Source organism: Accipiter gentilis, chromosome 5, assembly GCF_929443795.1.
Source record: "Accipiter gentilis chromosome 5, bAccGen1.1, whole genome shotgun sequence".
In the NCBI taxonomy this organism is placed as follows: domain Eukaryota; kingdom Metazoa; phylum Chordata; class Aves; order Accipitriformes; family Accipitridae; genus Astur; species Astur gentilis.
Window position 1 is genome coordinate 40,035,043 of NC_064884.1, and position 17,497 is coordinate 40,052,539.

At 41.5% G+C, this 17,497-nt stretch overlaps 1 protein-coding gene across 3 annotated transcripts in view; it reads right to left on the bottom strand.

Annotated features, from left to right (window-relative positions):
• The window catches only part of RPS6KA2 (ribosomal protein S6 kinase A2), a 303,750-nt gene that overhangs the window by 168,657 nt on the left and 117,596 nt on the right, over nt 1–17,497 (bottom strand). The window contains exon 1 of one of the 3 annotated variants that reach the window (XM_049800959.1): nt 3,936–4,448. The exons of the other annotated variants lie outside the window; for them this stretch is intronic. Coding sequence (XP_049656916.1) covers nt 3,936–4,034 — 99 coding nt within the window. The 5' untranslated portion in view covers nt 4,035–4,448. Of the gene's footprint in view, nt 1–3,935; nt 4,449–17,497 lie in introns of those variants that run through there. 3 annotated transcript variants of the gene reach the window in all.

Here is a 17,497-nt window from a genome sequence, read left to right on the forward strand (position 1 = left end):
AGCGTTTGCAAGAGAAGCATTGCTCCAGCCCGCTGTGCAAAAGGAGCAGTCTAGCTCAGCATTTGCTGACCGCTTACCTAAGGCTGCTGTAATTTCAGCCTGTAGGAAATCAGAATCAGAGCCTAAGACTAGAACCGAAAATCTCTCATAACAAAGTATTATAAAGCCAGTGCCAATCCTTCTGCACTATTTCTTACCAGACTGCATAGGCTTGCTTCTATTTTCTACATGCCAGGGCTGGAACCCAAGGAGGACCCGGACCCGCACTTGCATCACCCACAGGAGGTCCTGCCTCTCACAACTGACTATGCCGAGACCCACCAGGCTCCAAATTAATTTTGAATTAATTTGCAAGAACTCTGCTGGGCTTTAAGCCCCATACATAGACCAAACAGAATCTGGGTTCACCATTACCAGTAAGACAAAACAAGAATTAAAAGAATTAAAAGAATTAAAGAATAACAAATTAAAAATACGTCAGGAATGCAAAAGTCAGAAACATCTCCCAAAAGAATCAAGGGCAATGTTTTAATTGGTCATTTTCTCAAAAAAACCAAGAAAGGCTTCTGCTTCACTGGAATAAATTATAATCAAATTCTCTGCATGCTTAGGTCTTTCCTAGCCTATTCAAATAGCATATTTAACTTTTGATTTATAAATCAAGGGATCTTGCTCACTGCCATAAGATGCATTCCACTGGGGCTCAAAGTCTTTAGCAGATCCGCACTGTGCGTACTTTCTCCTGATGGTTTCACATTCACGTTCATCAACACTCAGCAAGAACCATAAACAAAGCCCTTCTCTCAGATGCACACATGCAGTTCCCATTGACTTTGCTGGATTTTCAGCTGACTTCAGTAAGAACTCTATGTGCATGCAGAAGGGCAAAACTTGGCTCTGCACATTTAATAAAATTATATCACTAGATACCTTATAAATGAAGGGCAACGCAGGCCATACTGAAAAATAATATAAACTGAAAACCCGAAAGTGTAGCCAAATAAGTTCAAATTTCAGCCAGGTTTTCCCAGAACAATAAAGAGGGCACACATTTTAGGCAAGACGAAACAAAACCCCTGTAATATCTCATTTATCAGAGTGTGCTCTGCCTCCTTTAGCAGGACAAAGTGTAAAACCCAGCTATCTACATAAAGCAATGATCTTCTTGTCTCAGATACAGCAATGATATTGGCTTATGAAACAATTAAGTAAAGGTCAAGTTACAAGCTGTGATTTGCTAAGTCATTTTCTGCATCTGTATCCCTGCTCTGTAAGTTATGAAGTTCACTGCAAGTGAATTTAAAGCATAGCAGAATACCACAGTAGAAAAAGTAATTAATTATATGATATTAATAACTAATTAGTTTTTCATCATATGATATTAATAACTAGTATTACATTATTTTGAACTTATTCTAATAGTGGTATTTTAAAGATATCAAATGCTTGAATCCAGGAGCACCTATCTTAAACTCTTCAACCCCCTTTCCCACCCGGCCAAAAGAACACTGCAACAAAAAACCCACACAACCTAGAACAACAGTCCCCTTCCAAATTTCAGGTGACATCTAGCAACACATAACTTCTGCCAGGTACACTAGCTAATGCACACTAAGCAAAGCAGTGCTACACATCTTTTCTCCAAATTTTTTCTTTTTATTTTACTTTTACTCATTCCATGATGTAATAACCTGTGCCTTTTAACTGCCTCTTTAAAAATATCCACCTATTAGGATGAAGAATAGCCTGACTTCTAAAAATCCAACTACCAACATGCTTCTTTGCACTTTCTGTTTGGCTGACAAGCACTCATTAGCCTGTAATTACAAATTTATACACAGAAGTACTCAGGGATGGAAATCACAGGGGGGCTTGATGTTCATGTTTGGTTTTTCCTCTCTAAGCAGGAACATCTCTGATGATTTTCACACTTAAATAGCAGAACAGATTTTATGAATCATTTTATCTTCCTGGTTGGAACAACCCCTGTTCTCTGTTGCGTTATAATACTGACTTACTTTGCATAAAGTTGGTCATCACTGCCAAATCAAGGGAGAAAGGAGGGAAGTGGACAAAATGCTCTGAACTTACACATGCAATAGGGTACGTATCATGCTGCTTCCTGAAGCAAACTATTTAAAATCAGAAAAAAAGAATCATTACAAGACAACTCACACAGGGCAGAACTATTTCATAGATATTGAAGAAGTCCAGTGAAGCTAATATAATACTGATGATCAAGGGGATTGTAAAGACTCTTTTTTTAAATGAAGCGAGGCTCTAGCCTGTTACAAATGCTGAGTCGTACTGGTCACTCACGCTAGATTACCCAGTAAGTTAAATCATTAGTGTGGTGGAATCTGTTTCTCCCAAACTATGCGCTGTCAGATGACTAGTTAGGAGCTCTGGTGGGGCTCTGCTGTCTCAATCCCCCCTCCCCTCCCAGCATCCCGACCTGACAGCGGCAGCCCGTGAAGACGCTCGTCCCTCTCGGAACTCCTCCACGAAACTCCAGGTCTGCTTTCTCTCAGCTTTGGAGGAGCATGAGCTTAGTGAATTTACAGTGTGTTACAAGGAACATCTATTTCAGCTTAGCCTTTGCAATTCTGGGGTCACAACGGGGAAAGGAAGGGTTCCCCCCCTCTCCCCTCAGTCCTAGAGGGACAGGGCTGCTGCAAGGAGGGAGCTTTAACAACTTTCATTTCTTAGTGTGTGTTAAATGCACAGCATGACTATTCGATGAGTGAAATAAAATTAGGTACCTTACATGATCATTTTTCATGAAAGCTGATTTTAAAGAGTTAAAGAAAAAACCCAAAACACACCGGCCCAAACCTCTGCTTTTCTGCATGTCCTGTTTAAGCAATGACACATGAAGAACTTTATGTTCAATTACCTGGTACTTTAAATAGGACACTAAGGGAATAGTATTTTAAAATGTATTCACACAGCATGAGACTAATCCTCCTCCTGGGAATATGGTGCAAACCAGAGTAACTCCTCGGAGGTCAGTTGAAGTACACCAGCACAAAACAAACGTGAGGCAGAGGGGAATCAGGCCCCGTCTACCTCTATTTTAATGCAGAGGCTGCAGATCATCTGCAATGATAAAGTGAGCAACGTAAATATAACTGACATCTATTCAATTGATCTCACATCCTGCCGACTATTCACAGCTCCAAATACAGGGCTATAGAACAATGGTTCGAGGAAGGGAGGCAGAAATCCTGGTTCTAACCCATTCACACATTCCTATCTGCCCCTATCTCTGACTTGAAGTGCCTTCATCTCCCAACGCTGCTAAATCCTTGTACGTTGAATTTTACATTGCCCCCCCCCCCCCCCGCTCCTTAAGAACAACTTCTCCTTATCACAATAATATAAAAAAAAAAAAACCCAACAAAAAAACAGGATGCATAGGAGAGAAGATAAATGCAAAAATCTGTGCAAGTATGAGAACCTATGGGCAAACAAGCAGGAAAATCCCTATCTAACATACCATATATATATAAGAGGCACTAGCAAACGGATTAATTATTTGGAAATCTGGCACTGAAAAAGAATGGTACACGTGCAAGGGAGGAAAACTAAAATATGAGGCTATTACAAAGTATGGTGCCATTTGTGCTAATTTAAGTAGATCCATAATTATTTCCTACAACTTCACGATGTCCTGAACCAGCTTCCTCTTCTCCCCTGCCAGGCTGATAAAAGGATCCTTAGCAACACACTAAATATATTATGCAATGTATAGAATACTACTGAGAAAAAGCACTGAATTACACTGAAACAAAGAACATCAGGCACGAACATCACCACCTCCTGGGAAAGATCACCTTTAAATATTTATCGTGTCAGCAAGCACAGGCATTCTCTTGTGTCTCCGATACCAGCGCAGTATTTGCTGCATTTAACAAAGTTAAGGCGAATTTTACCTCAAATCTACTTAGGCTCGAGCTCTTTGACCGAGACTTCTTGCGGAGGTAGACCGAGAAGAACCGTCGCACCGTGAACTTCTTCATGTTCATGTCCATCGCCCCGTCCCGGCTGTGGCGCACGAAGGAGCTGCGTCGCTGCCGGAGAAAACTAGCGCATCCCGATGGCCCCTATTTCTATCCACGGGCGGGAGATCCTCCGAGGTGTCTGTTCCCGTTCCTCAAGCCGGGCACGGCTAGACCCGCGAGAGGGACGTCGCCGGAGCCATGGGAGCCCACAGCCGGCGGCTTTGCTCTCCGGAGCGTAAAGGCGTTCGACTCCCGCTCGCTTCCCACTGTTTACGTTTCGGTGCGGCAAGGCGAACTCTCTCCCCGCTCCCTCTCCCCGTCGCCTTAGGTCCTACTACATCCAATCAGGCTGGGCTCTGGCTGCATGGATAATCAGCTCCGGCGGATGACAGCTCCTGCGTCCCAGCGTAGCGGGTCTGAGATAAATATTAGATGTGTCTATTGCTTTGCACTCTCCCTCCGCTCAGGCAGGCTCTTTCAATTTCCTGGTTTCCGAATCACATGGGGAATAGGCACATGCTGCACTTCTGTTTTTAGCTCGGAATTTCAGCGCTGCTATAATTACTGAGGGCTACGGTGGTCAGAGCCGAGAAGAAATCGGCTCCTGCGTGAGAGTCTCTCCTGGGAGGAGGCTGAAAGATGCCGTGAGCCCACTGCCGGAGAAGGGTCTGAACCCCCTTTTATTCTGGGGAGCATGTCCCCCCTGAAATCGAAAAGCTTAAAATCCTGTTCACAGACTACACACCAGCTTTCTGTTAAAATACCTAACGCTGGCACAGGTCTGAAAACAGAAAGCCCAATCTAGATGGTAAGTATTACCATTCTTAACTGTACTACAGCAGGGAGCTACAGCCCTTCTAAGAGGTTAAATATGTACATCTATTTACAGGCTGTAATTTTGAGCTGCTCACAATACTGCAAGCACGCAGACTTACAGCTGCGCACAGCCCCCCCCCCCCCAACATAATCACATTTTTCAGCTTTTCTTCAAAAACTACTGAACCTCAGTGTGATCCAGAGACCAAAGAGCTTTCTCTGCCTGCTGCACAGGGCTCCTTGTCCTTGTCAGGCTTTCCTTTCTGACTACCGAGGAGCACCCAGACGTGCCTTTCTCCCATAACCTCATATGGAAAGTGAATGACTCTGATGACTTATTAATGACTCAGATAAATAAGCCCAGGGAGAGCTGACACTGCTACAGCCTGAGAAGTCTCTCGGAGGTTAAATGACAATACCACTCCAGTCAATCTGCTCTAAAAGAGAGACACATTTTGCTTTAATTGCATGTCTGGGCTCTGCCGTGAACTATGTTGGCTGGTCATGCCTGCCACTACCTGCTTTGTTTGCAGGTTCTCTGTCCCTCTCTTCTGTCTAAAGCTCACCACAGTCTATATGTACCTGGAAAGCATTAAAAAAAAAAAGAAAAAAGAAAAAGAATATTTTGGCATGTATGGTGTCATTAAAAAGGAGGTCAGATTGGAAAGGCTTACAATTAGCGCTGGGCTCTATAATCTCCTACAGCCTCTGGCTGGTCTATGCCCGGACCAGTGCTGTCTCCCCCAGCCTGAGATAACTACCGTGGCAGTCTGCTTTGTGCCTTTCTCTTCTCAGCACCTCCTTCTGATCGCTTCTCTAATTCTCTTGGTTTGCAACAGAACTATATCTTCTGGGGTTGCTTACAACTGTTCTGCCCTAGTGTAACCCAGGTCAAGCCTAGGAGCCCTTTGCCACTACAGTTCTGTTGGTTCCTGGCTAAAGCTCCTGCAGCAGAGGCAACTGTCCCAGCAAAAATACAAAGGTAAATATAAGTACACAAAAACCCTTTCCACAAGCAAAACACAGGTAAAAAAGCAATTTGGTTGGTATAACTGTCAACGCCAAAATTATTTGCACTCACCGGATTATCTGACCTCCCTCCCTTCCCACCCTCGCCTGCCCTGCTACACCAGGGACCTGGTGCTACTGCTGCTTCTTCTGCCCTGCCTTCTGCCTGGCAAAGAGCTGTCCTGACACGAGCGGGGCCAGGCCTCGTGCCGACAAAGGCTGTTGGCAGCCACACACATTCCTACCTGTGTAAGCCACTTGAGCTTTAAATAGCAATCAGGCAAGTTCAGGGTAGCTCCCTGAATGAACCCTTCCCATCACAGATACAACAAAATCCCACCCAGGCACCGACGTCTTTATTAATGCAGAGGAGGTGCTAATTTCCCAGCCTGGAATACACAACGGGTGTATATTCCGCTCTGTGTAATAATAAGCAGTATATGAGTGCTTGTTACTACTTATACTAGTAGATTTACCACAGTCTTCTCATCCCATTATGCATGTAGTGCTTTCGCATACAAGGACACGCAGTCACCATTAAATGTACCTGCTCTGTAATTAACTTCTAAGAAGGTTACACAGGCTATGACTTAATGCCCAACTATCAGGTACACTTACTGCATTCAGAATTTTGTTCTTTACTGGGGAAAAAAAAAAATCAGGTACAATGTATTGGCAATTTATTGTTAACATCAGAGCAAAAGCTAGCTTTTGATGCTAAAGGTTAGACTGTAACATGAACAGTGTGCCCAGGCTACGGGGTAAGTCTCTTACATCCCTGCCAAGACACAGGCATGATCTCCTTGCTTTCTTACTCCCCTTTCAGCCAGGTGATTAGGGATTAAATACAGAAGGACAACCAGCCATCAGTGCCAGGATGTTGCTGCTCACCTACTGGGCAGCTGAGCAACAGAAATATTGCAGAGTGTATCTTCCAACCGTAAAAAGGAAAAGCAACCGAGTTCCAAACATGTACATAAAAAAGAGTACAAATAGCAAAATAAAACAAAATACATAAGCATGTAAAACTAAAGTACAGGATAGATATCTGAAGAGCAAATTCTACTACGGTTCCATTCACCATAGTATGCTTCAAGACATGGAACTTAACTTTGCCTCAGAAAAACAAATGAGAAGAGGCTCCAAAAACATTAACTCAACCTTTCAGCTAGTCAGACAATAACCACTTTTCCCAATGACTCTAATAAGAACGTGTAAGCCGAAACATAAATTAGATTGAATTGGAACGTTCATCGTTGTATTTATAAACACACAACTGTCAGATCAACCTATAACCTGCAAAATTCATTGTACTTAGAAATTCATGGCTGTAAATTATTTATCAGCTCCCCTCTGAGCGATTTTAACTGCTGAGGAACTTGATGGGAAAAAAAAAATATCCACCAAATGTCTCTGTTTAAGACAAGAATAAACAACAAAACTGGTGAAGTGGGCATATGATGCATTGGCATCAACCAGTAATACCCTGTATTCTGGATCTGTATTCTGAAATATAGTTTTTAAAACTAGAATCATATTTGCTGTAACACAAAATAAATAAATACAAGATCATGCCTGCTCCTCCGCCCAGTGAACTTAAAAGCAAAATAAAGTTTACTTCAACTGGAAAAGGGCTTGGAAAAAAAAAAAAAAAAAAGGAAAAAGCCCCAAAGCAGGATTCAAGACAAACTCTCCAACAGAAACCACTTGAAATTAGATATTACACAGTCCAGGTTCTGATTTTTAAAAGATAAACGGAGAATTCCCAATTAATATCCAATGAAAGCCCAAGGTCCTTTCCTCACGTGTACAGATGGACCATCCCAAGAGTAGTAACAACCTGAAGGACCCAGACTTAGGAAATTCACATGGGACAGCAAAGCAGCCTGCACAGAACCCGAGTGAGAAGGCTGCCAGTGGCTGATGCTGGATGAATCATCAATTTCTGAAGAAACAAAATAACTTGAGCTAATTGTTTGCATGAAAGAACACACAAGTCCAAGACATCTACCACAAACCACAGGCTGGATGATAAAATTACTGAAAGAAGTTTTCTATTACTATATTACACAGCACATCAGGCTTTATTTCCAAAATGGACCTTCTAATATTTTATGCGAATCAACAATTTATGAGCAAACCCAGAATGACTCTCCTACTTGAGCAAATTTAGTGATCCCTGTAGAAGTAAAAACATATGAATTGATAGTACTTTCCTTGCAAATATGATCAGTATTACTTATTCTTCCTCAATAAATTCATCAGGAAACCAGAAAAAAAATCCAGAGAGAAGTCAGAAAGCATCAGAGGCACAGACACCATAGACAGAACAAATAAGATTAGTAGAACATAGCATGCAGAGGAAGGGAAAATGAGACTCCCACGACAGACACCCAAGAGACAATGCTACAGAAAAGGTGAATTACACAGCACCATTTATGCTCTCATTAAAGAAAATCAGGAGCAAGAGCAGATGTTTCCAAGAGACACCAATATACGGAATAAGGAACACCACTTTTCCCCAGGTGATTAGATGGTACATGACTCTTTCAGTGATTGCTGTTTCCTGATCTTGAATGCTGGACAAATTTCCACATGTTTTTTGTTTCCTCAATGAACAAGTGAGGTGGTTGTTTTTCTTACTGATGTTCCTTTAAAAAAAATATGATGGGCTTTGCCCAAAGAAATGCCTGGGCTTTGATCTCATTAGACCAGCTGTCCTGGTTTCAGCTGGAGTAAACTTAATTTTCTTCTTAGTAGCTGGTATAGTGCTGTGTTTTGGATTTAGGATGAAAATAATGTTGATAACGCACTGATGTTTTAGTTGTTGCTAAGCAGTGTTTATGCTAAGTCAAGGACTTCTCAGCTTTTCGTACTGCCCTGCCAGCGGAGGCTGGGGGTGCAAAAGAAACTGGGAGGGGACAAAGCCAGGACAGCTGAACCAAATGAGCCAAAGGGGTATTCCATACCATACTGCATCATGTCCAGTATATAAACTGGGGACAGCTGGCTGGGGGGTACGGCAGCTCGGGGATTGGCTGGGCATCAGTCAGTGGGTGGTGAGCAATTGTATTGTGCATCATTTGTTTTGTATATTCTCTTATTAATAGTAGTCATAGTTGTATATTCTCTTATTACTAGTAGTCGTAGAAGTATTTTCCGTTCCTTTTCTGATTAAACTGTCTTTATGTCAACCCACAAGGGGTTTTTGGTTGGGTTTTTTTTCCAATTCTCTCTCCCACCCCACTGCAGAGAGAGTGAGCGAGAGGCTGCATGGTGCTTAGTTGCCAGCTGGGGTTAAACCACGACACCAGCGAACCACTGTGGGTCCCAGACTTTCCAGCTGCCGTACCTAGTTAAATACCTTGTCCAGTTTAGCATGCCACTTACTTGACTGGGGTTTTCTCTCTCTCAAAAAAAGGTACACTGCCCTGTCAGCACCACGGAATACAGGCAGCGACTTGCCATCTCAGACATTCCTCTCATCAGCAGTGATAAGTGATGAACAACGTTGGCCGGATGGGGATGTAAGGGAACAGGCAGGAAAGAAAGTGCTTATTCTCTCTTCTCTCACCTCCTCCTGTTCCTACCTGTGTATCACAAGCTTCAGGAATTTTTCAACCTTTTCCATATATGAACTACAAGAAATTTCCAGTGGAGGTGCAGGCCCCTTCAGCCATTTTGCAAATTAAAATCACTGCTTGGAAGGAAGAGGAAAGCAAAGTCATACATCTTGTCTGACTGCGTCCGATGAACTGGCAGGATGCAGACTGCTCGGCCACAGTCTCCTCTACGCCAAAGAGCAAGGCAACAAGTCTACAACACCTGTTTAATCTTGCACCTTTTAACTCAAGGCCTCAGGAGTCTGGGCAAAGACACAGTACCTCTTATACCCACATATATGTAATTCCTTAATTGCTAAAATCATTATCCAACATATTGGCAGTTATATGAAAGGTGACTAGTATAAGTGCAGCAATCACAGGAGAGAATGACTTGCTTTGAAAAGACTAGTTTTGCTCAATACGGTGATATTCCAATTAATGGATTCCATTTAACAGCTTCAAATGTTCTCAAAACTGGGCAAAGTAAGTTCTTGGTAGATTTGAAACCAATATTTTGTAGGGATGCAAGTAGCTTAGATGGAAAGTCTTCTGTACTTTTCTCTCTACCAGGCAACTTCAGCAGATGAGATGAAAAAGATTTACTTAGTGGCACTGAGAGGGCGAACCATCTCTGTATGTGTCATGCTGGTGCAGAAAATGTCCTCCTTGCTGCAGTTGCCTAAAAACCTACTTCCTCAATCCCTCCTAAACACCCACTAATCACATGCTGATAGAGTAGTGTTACTGTCAGAGATATCAAATGGGGAGCACTATGAGCTCACATGGCTTGTTCTTATTTGCGCATGGACAACTGGGCCTGTTGTAGAAATGATAGCTCCAGGACGAGATAACAAGATTTGACTGAGTTTTGAGCAGATGACAGACGTTTTGACTCTCACAGAAGCATCTTGTGTTAGTGCTTGAACATCACACTGGCAAGTATCACAACTGCTGTACTGACTGCTCCCATATGTGCTTTGCTACTTACAGACTCACACGAACATGCAACAGCATCACTGGCCACATACATGTTAGTCGGCTGTGAACTACTTCTAGGATGGAGATCAGGTTGTCTAGCAATCTGCGTTGAAAACAGGCCAGGAAGAGTGTCAGCTTCAATTTTCTTTTTTTTCTTTTTAGTGTTGTCACAGAGTTTTACTTTCTTGGCTGATACTGTATACTGGTCTCGCTGGATTTTGGTGGCTTAGATAGGAGTATAAGGCAAAGAACCCAAAACCCCAATCTCCTTTATATTGTATAAGCTTCTACTCCAACATGGTTGAAGGAGATTACTGAAGATACAGTTCTGCTTTCTTGCCTTTGGATAATAAGCAGAAAATCATACTGTTCTCCTAGAATGGACTAGAAGTTTTCTAGAAAGAAGGATGCTACTTGGTCACTGAAGTATGAACAGCCTTATCACATGACTATTTATGAATATCCACTTTGAGGGAACATTATACAATACAACATTGGATGGAAGAATTTCATTATGCACAGCGTATGTTTACTGCATATTCAGACTAGCCATGAACAATACTAAAAAGGAATGCATTCATTAGAAATCTGCTAATAGGCAAATTCACCTTGCTAGGCTCTGAAAGATATCATACACCTAACAGGAGAAATAGTGCATAGAACATTTACTAAAACCCCTGTTTTTACTTTTAATAATCATCAACAGACCAAACTGACACTGCAGTAAGCAGAAAAGCCAGACCACCGTTTGCTATTGAAATCCTGAGAGAGAGATGAGTGTAGAATGGTGCTTGCAAACTTCTATTTGGGAAAGTATCAATTTTAGGTAAATTTTTTTCCCTTCAATTAGGTAATAAAACTACATGCCAAGGTACAAAAGTAAACTAGGTAGACAAAAAGCATCATATTTAGTTGAGCTGAGTGACCTGAATTAATATCCTCCTTCTATATCCGAGACTATTTCGTATGACATTGAAGAACCTTAAACTCTCTGGCTATGTCTAGCTCCAGGGCATGTACAAAACCCAGTCACATCCTGGATCCTCTATTAGAACAGGGGCATGGATTGCACCATTTTATTCTTTACTGTTGGCACCTCATGTCCCCAGCAAAGAAAATCCAGGTATTTTTAGCCAGAGAGAAGGCAGAGTGGACTCCAGCAAAGTTCCTGATTTTGACATGTGCGTGTGTAAACTCAGGACCCTAACGGTTTGCATCCACACTGCAGTGTAGTCACGTCTCTCTTTCAAATCTCCTTCTATAAAATGGGGCTGGAGCACTCCATCGCTGCATGAGAGCTCTTTCAGAGTAAACACAGCAATCGTTACTATGTGCTTACAGCCAAAATTTCAGTTGAAGCCTGGCACATATTTGCTAGTTTTGTTTACAGAAACAGATTAACTGTGAGTAATGTCAAAAAAGAATAAACTGATAGGACATGCAAATTTACCTTGGTAGGCATTACAACTAGCAGGGCAAATGACATGGGATATTTTCAAAATACATTGCACACCTAACACTCACTGAAAATCAGGCTTAAGGTTGTATGAACACCTACCCCACGTTAGACACCAAAAAAGGGAGATTCATAAATAAAAAAATCAGTAGTCACTCTTAAAATCTTTAGCATTGGCTTCCTTCTTGTTGGACTTGGATTTCTTTTTGGACAAATTTTGAAGGACTGCTTTAAATTACTGTAATAACAGTACTTAACTCCAGATTACAGGCACAGCTCTCCCTGCCTATTTTTGAAATAGAAGCTGAAGAAACAGACAGAAAAAAAAAGGTCTGAAGTGCTGTGATACACCCCCTCTTTCTGTCTCTAATACAGCTACATAGGAAGTGTGAAACTGAAAAAAAATCATGCAAAATCATTTTAACGTTCAAAAAAGTTAGTCAGATTCCATCTGATATTTACAAAACCACATAACGATTTCTTAATTCACCTAGAACAATATAGCCCAAGGTCCCATTTTAATGCTAACAAACTAAAACCAGTAAAACCAGCGTTAAACTCATCTTCCATCCACTTCATATAGTAAAGCTAAAGAAATTGGCATCAGGATTTCATAACACCAGAAACTAAGAAGGATGTGGGAATACTACTACAAAATTACTATGTTACCATCTACTCTAAGATTCATGACATCATGAAGCAATAGAACCTGAGTTTTTAGAGCTACTTTAAAAACATCCACATGCCCTGGGCTGCACATGTATAACCGGGCTGCACATGTATAACCTGGCAGCAGTGCTCAACTGTAGAGGCGTATGCGTAGGCAGCTCACTTGGGATCAAAGCAAAGCAGCCTCCATCCAATAACTGCCCAAAGACACAGGGATGAAGAACAGGTCTCCGCTTTCCACAAGGACTATATGCGTCCAGAGATGGGCATTGGGGTCCAGTGAAAGCATCTTAGGTAAAGGCGAGAAAGACAAACCATACAAATGTCTCTGATTTAGGACTGATTGCAGTTACAAGGCTGGAGCCCACTATAATTTGGATATTTTCAATATGTTAGATGACCTTTTCCTTATTTGAATTCAGCTACATAAAGTGTCACCTCCTTTTAACTGTAGTGTCCTTTCTCTCACCTAAGCCACCAGGCAGCAGGAAGGACATGATGCTCTTTCTGCATAACTGAGCCTGCCCATGCTGGAGGTTAGTCTTCCTGCCTGATGCTTCAACAAATATCTGGAAGAAATTTCAAGATCTTTTATATCTCTTCCTACTCATCCAACAAGTGTGTGAAATTAGTTATAAATAGCACATGCAGAATATACAACATCCAAATGTTTGATTAATTGCAACCCAGTAGACAAAAAGATGCCAACTCACCATATTAAGTCAATTAAAGTCCTTGACATCTTTCTGTGAATTTAGTATACCTTTTGAATCCTGAAATAACCCTATAATTCAACATGAGGTATAGAGAGAAATAAGCAACACTGACTATAACACAAACACATATGCAACAATTACCTATTTCCCATACGTGCAATGCCAAATTGTCTGGTTTTCATCAACTAGAGATTAAAATGTACAGTTAATTCTATCATAAAGTAAGCCATACTATTTAACAGAAGTTCAAATGCTTATTCATACACTTGGATATATTGATTAAAATCCGGCAGAACTTCTGCTGACCTCCTTAGTATGGTATGGGGCACAATGCACACTTGTGGCCAAGATGTTATAAAACTCTTTCCAAGTGAAACTACCTAAATACAGCAATTGATACACAAACAAAATGAAACATGCTTTAACACACAATACAAATCTTAAATTCTTTACTTCACTGGCAATCTGATGTTTAACATTTGTTTGAACCAATGAAAAATCCTATAGGAACCACCTATCTCTGAACAGTAAACTTATGTTAATGTCACAAAGCAGCCTAAATTCCTAAAGCATGCAGTGTACAGTGTGTGATTCACACACTATATATTCACTGAAATGTGACTGTGTTGTGCTAATACGTCAGTGGGATCTGGTTTTGTATTGATACCTCCTTTGATGTCCAATATACAATCTTATCTTGCAAAGTAATGTGGGACAGAACATCTACTCATTAGGAAACTGGCAAAGACTGAGATTGTTCTTTTGCTTCAGCTCCCAAAGGAGAAATAGATGTATACCTCAGATACGAGAAAAAAATAATGCAATTACTACACAAACTTGTAACAAGGTTCCCTCTCCCTCCATTACAGACAATAGAGACCTTTTACATCTTCCAAAGAGCTTTTCAAGGGCAGCTTGCTCTAGTTGGGCTGCCTAGAAAATGCACACAAGCAAGGCCATCAAAGAGCATTTCAAAGGGCACAGCAGAGCCTTGCTGCTGTACATCTTGGGGAGTGAAAACTGCTTTACTTATTCAGACTATGTTCTGAACATTGACACTATCTTCTTTTCGCCCTTCCTTCACTCCTGAGTTCTCTCCTCATCTCCTCTCTCACTTCCTGTTCCTCAGATCTTCTCTTCAAATGCATGACTCACTACTTAGCTTCATTCCTTTTAACTAAGAAAGCTGAAATAACAATTAAAAAAAAAAAAAACCAAAACCAAAACCAAACTTGAGCTTGAAGGGAGAAGGGTTGCTTTCTGGTACTTGAATTTTAGGGACTATTTTATGGGACATTTTGGGAATTCAGAATGTCCAAAAGCATACAAGAAGAAATGCAAATGAGAAGGAACCAGAAAAGGACATTCAGGGGGTTATACCTGTCATGTAGCAACACTTAGCCTGGTAACAGAAAGACGGAAAGAAATCCTTTTAGCAGCATGGCTGATTTTTGCAGTATTATTGGGCATCTCCTAGCACACCTGACTTCAAAATGTCTTGGTTTCTGGAGCCATGGCAATACATGAGAAACATCAGGTTTCACTAAGAAAACACAACTGGTTTCCCTGGCCCCGGGTAACTTGCAAGATGGGTGCAGCTGTAAAAGATGCTGGAAAAGAGGAAACTGAAACAAGTTCTTCAGAGGAAGGAGGAGTGGAGCTAATGCCACCTGCTTCTCACAGGGCTAGTAGTGGGTTTGGAGGCCGCATGGAGGTTTGTTGCATTTTAGACAAAAAGATCTTGGCTCATAAGAGGGAGGTCATTAGTCCTGGCATGAGCCATCACTTGTGGCCTCACTCTGCCATCTCCAGGCCACCGTTTCCTTCTTCCTCTCTGTTGGCACAAGTATTCACGCAGCCGCAGGATGAACCAAAATGGAGAACTGGTCCAAGTTAAAACTGGGCCAAAAAGCACCCTGGAATGTTAATTTTAAACCAGTTCAGTTCCCTGATCTGATTCACTATACAAATATCTGTGTCTACTCAGGATTTTTACCTGAGGTGGGGCCAGGAACACGTGCTTGCGAGGTGGCTCTGCCTCCTCCACCAGCAAGGATGGGTTTTGCCACTTCACAGATAGGACAGTGGTGTGCTGCTGCTGCCCGGCCCTGCAGAACTGGACTCACCTCGTCAAACTACCCTTCAGATCATAGCGAAGGTTAAGGTAATAGCTCTGGTATAGAAAATGCATTTTAAAATGTCCTAAAGTATTTTCTCTATTATAAAACTAGCAGAAGTTAATTGGCTAAAAACATACAAAACCTGGAATCACGCGTTGCCATTATATGCTTTCCAAAAAGTTGAATCTATAAAAAGTTCTCAGCTTGTTTAAAAGGAAAAAGAACCCAAAGGGTGAGAGAGAGTAACATATAGCTGTGCTGCAGAAATTCAGGAGGCTACACTGCTATTTAATTGACTCAGAGGTGCCAAGTCCACCCACTGGGAAAGCCAAGAACCCCACTGGAATTGACTGGGCTGCCCTTCAGTGCAGAAGCTCAACCACTGGGAGTGTGGTACAGAACTAAGACTGCAAGTTACAGCGGCGTTAACTGGCACCACACTAATTGATCTTCTGAATAATATTTTCTGGCATTTGCCTGATCTCATCTTCTGTGACTGCTAATACTTTCCCTGACAGGCCATTCCATGCTCTGTTGCACCTGTATAACTGCACGGACAAACATGCACCTCTTACAAATCTCTGTTTGTAACTAGCATTTATGCTAGTACATGCAGAACCTGAGTACAGGTTAGGTGCTACAGGTCTGACATCAGTGTGAATGCAAATGGCATCACCTGAGCTCTATAGTTTGGATGTGTTTGATGCACATTGCTCAGTGAATTTGAGAACCACTATCAAATGCAATGTGGATGTAACCACAGGCAGCCAATCAACATACAAATTGCTTGAACTCTTATAAATTTGACTTAATGCCATCACAAAGCCATCATACAGCTAGTTAAGCTTCCAATTTTTGCTGGTCCCCTCAAGAAGCTGTCTAGAAACTCACCTTCCTATTCACTCTAGTGCCTACCCTAGATGCACCACAGCCAACACAAAATCCTTTGCTCCTATGCCAGCACCTTTTTTTAACGTAAGTATTTCTTTTCCTTACCTATAGGGAGATTTTGTTTTTTAAAGGGTCATCGTATCTCCTCCTGGTCTTGATTTGGCTGTGCTAAACGAGACTGGGCTCTTTTAGCCTCCTCTCCCTCAACCATCTCTCCATGCTTGTGTCCCAATAGACAGCCCTGTCCTAGTCTTGTTCATGTCTATATTCATCTTCCTTATAGATGCCATGAACAGAAGAGGTTTTATTGGAGCCTCAGTAGCAGCATTAATTAGAAGTTCTTCATCACAAGAAGTACTTCAGGGTTTTCCTCAATTTTCCCATGACTATTTCAGATTTTTGGTTCACTGTTGCCCTGTAACTAAGCAGGAGACAGAGTCAGTCTTCCTCGATAGTATACTCTAACTGGTATTCTACACCTGTTGTGTAGTCAGTGGAGAGAGACAGAAAGCCCTCAGATCCTCTCTTTGGATCCTCTGAGGCACACAGGGTAAGAGGGATTATTTATCTTCTGGAATGCCTTTACATTGACTGCAAAAGGAGCCTAGACAATTATCTTTGATTAGATGCCTAACTTTAGACAGCTAGAGTGAGACAAATTCCTTCCTTCAGTACCTGATTTGACCCAGCAATTTACTGATTTCATTCTACCTTTAATACTACAGAAACAAGCATCAACCACTTTTCCTATGCAATGATGCAGTTCTCTGTATTGTTGCCACCTCCTAATTTTACGCTATCAGCAAATTTCATATTCTTTCTCTTAGCTTTGGTTTTGATGCTATTTTTAAAAATATTAAACCAGAACAGTCTCAAGATCACTCCTTCAGGACCTCTCACAGCAAGGCCTTTCCGATGCCAAAGATGTTCCTCTGGGCAGTGTATGCTGTCTGCCCTTTCATTTCACAAAATTTATATTGTTCAGTTGGGGGCAAGGGGAACAAAGGCTGAAAATTGTATGCCATACACAATAAAGGCTAAAAAGTATTTAAACTCACCCAAAATGTAACTTTTTTAATAGTATCATTTTAAAAGACAGTCTTAACATTTTTCGATTTTGACAAAATCTTTAGCACATTTGGAGCTAGAAATACCACTATAACCAAAGTGTTGTTAGTTATTTGCTATGTTAATGGCATACATCGAGCTTGTAACTGGACCTAAGGCTCCCTCC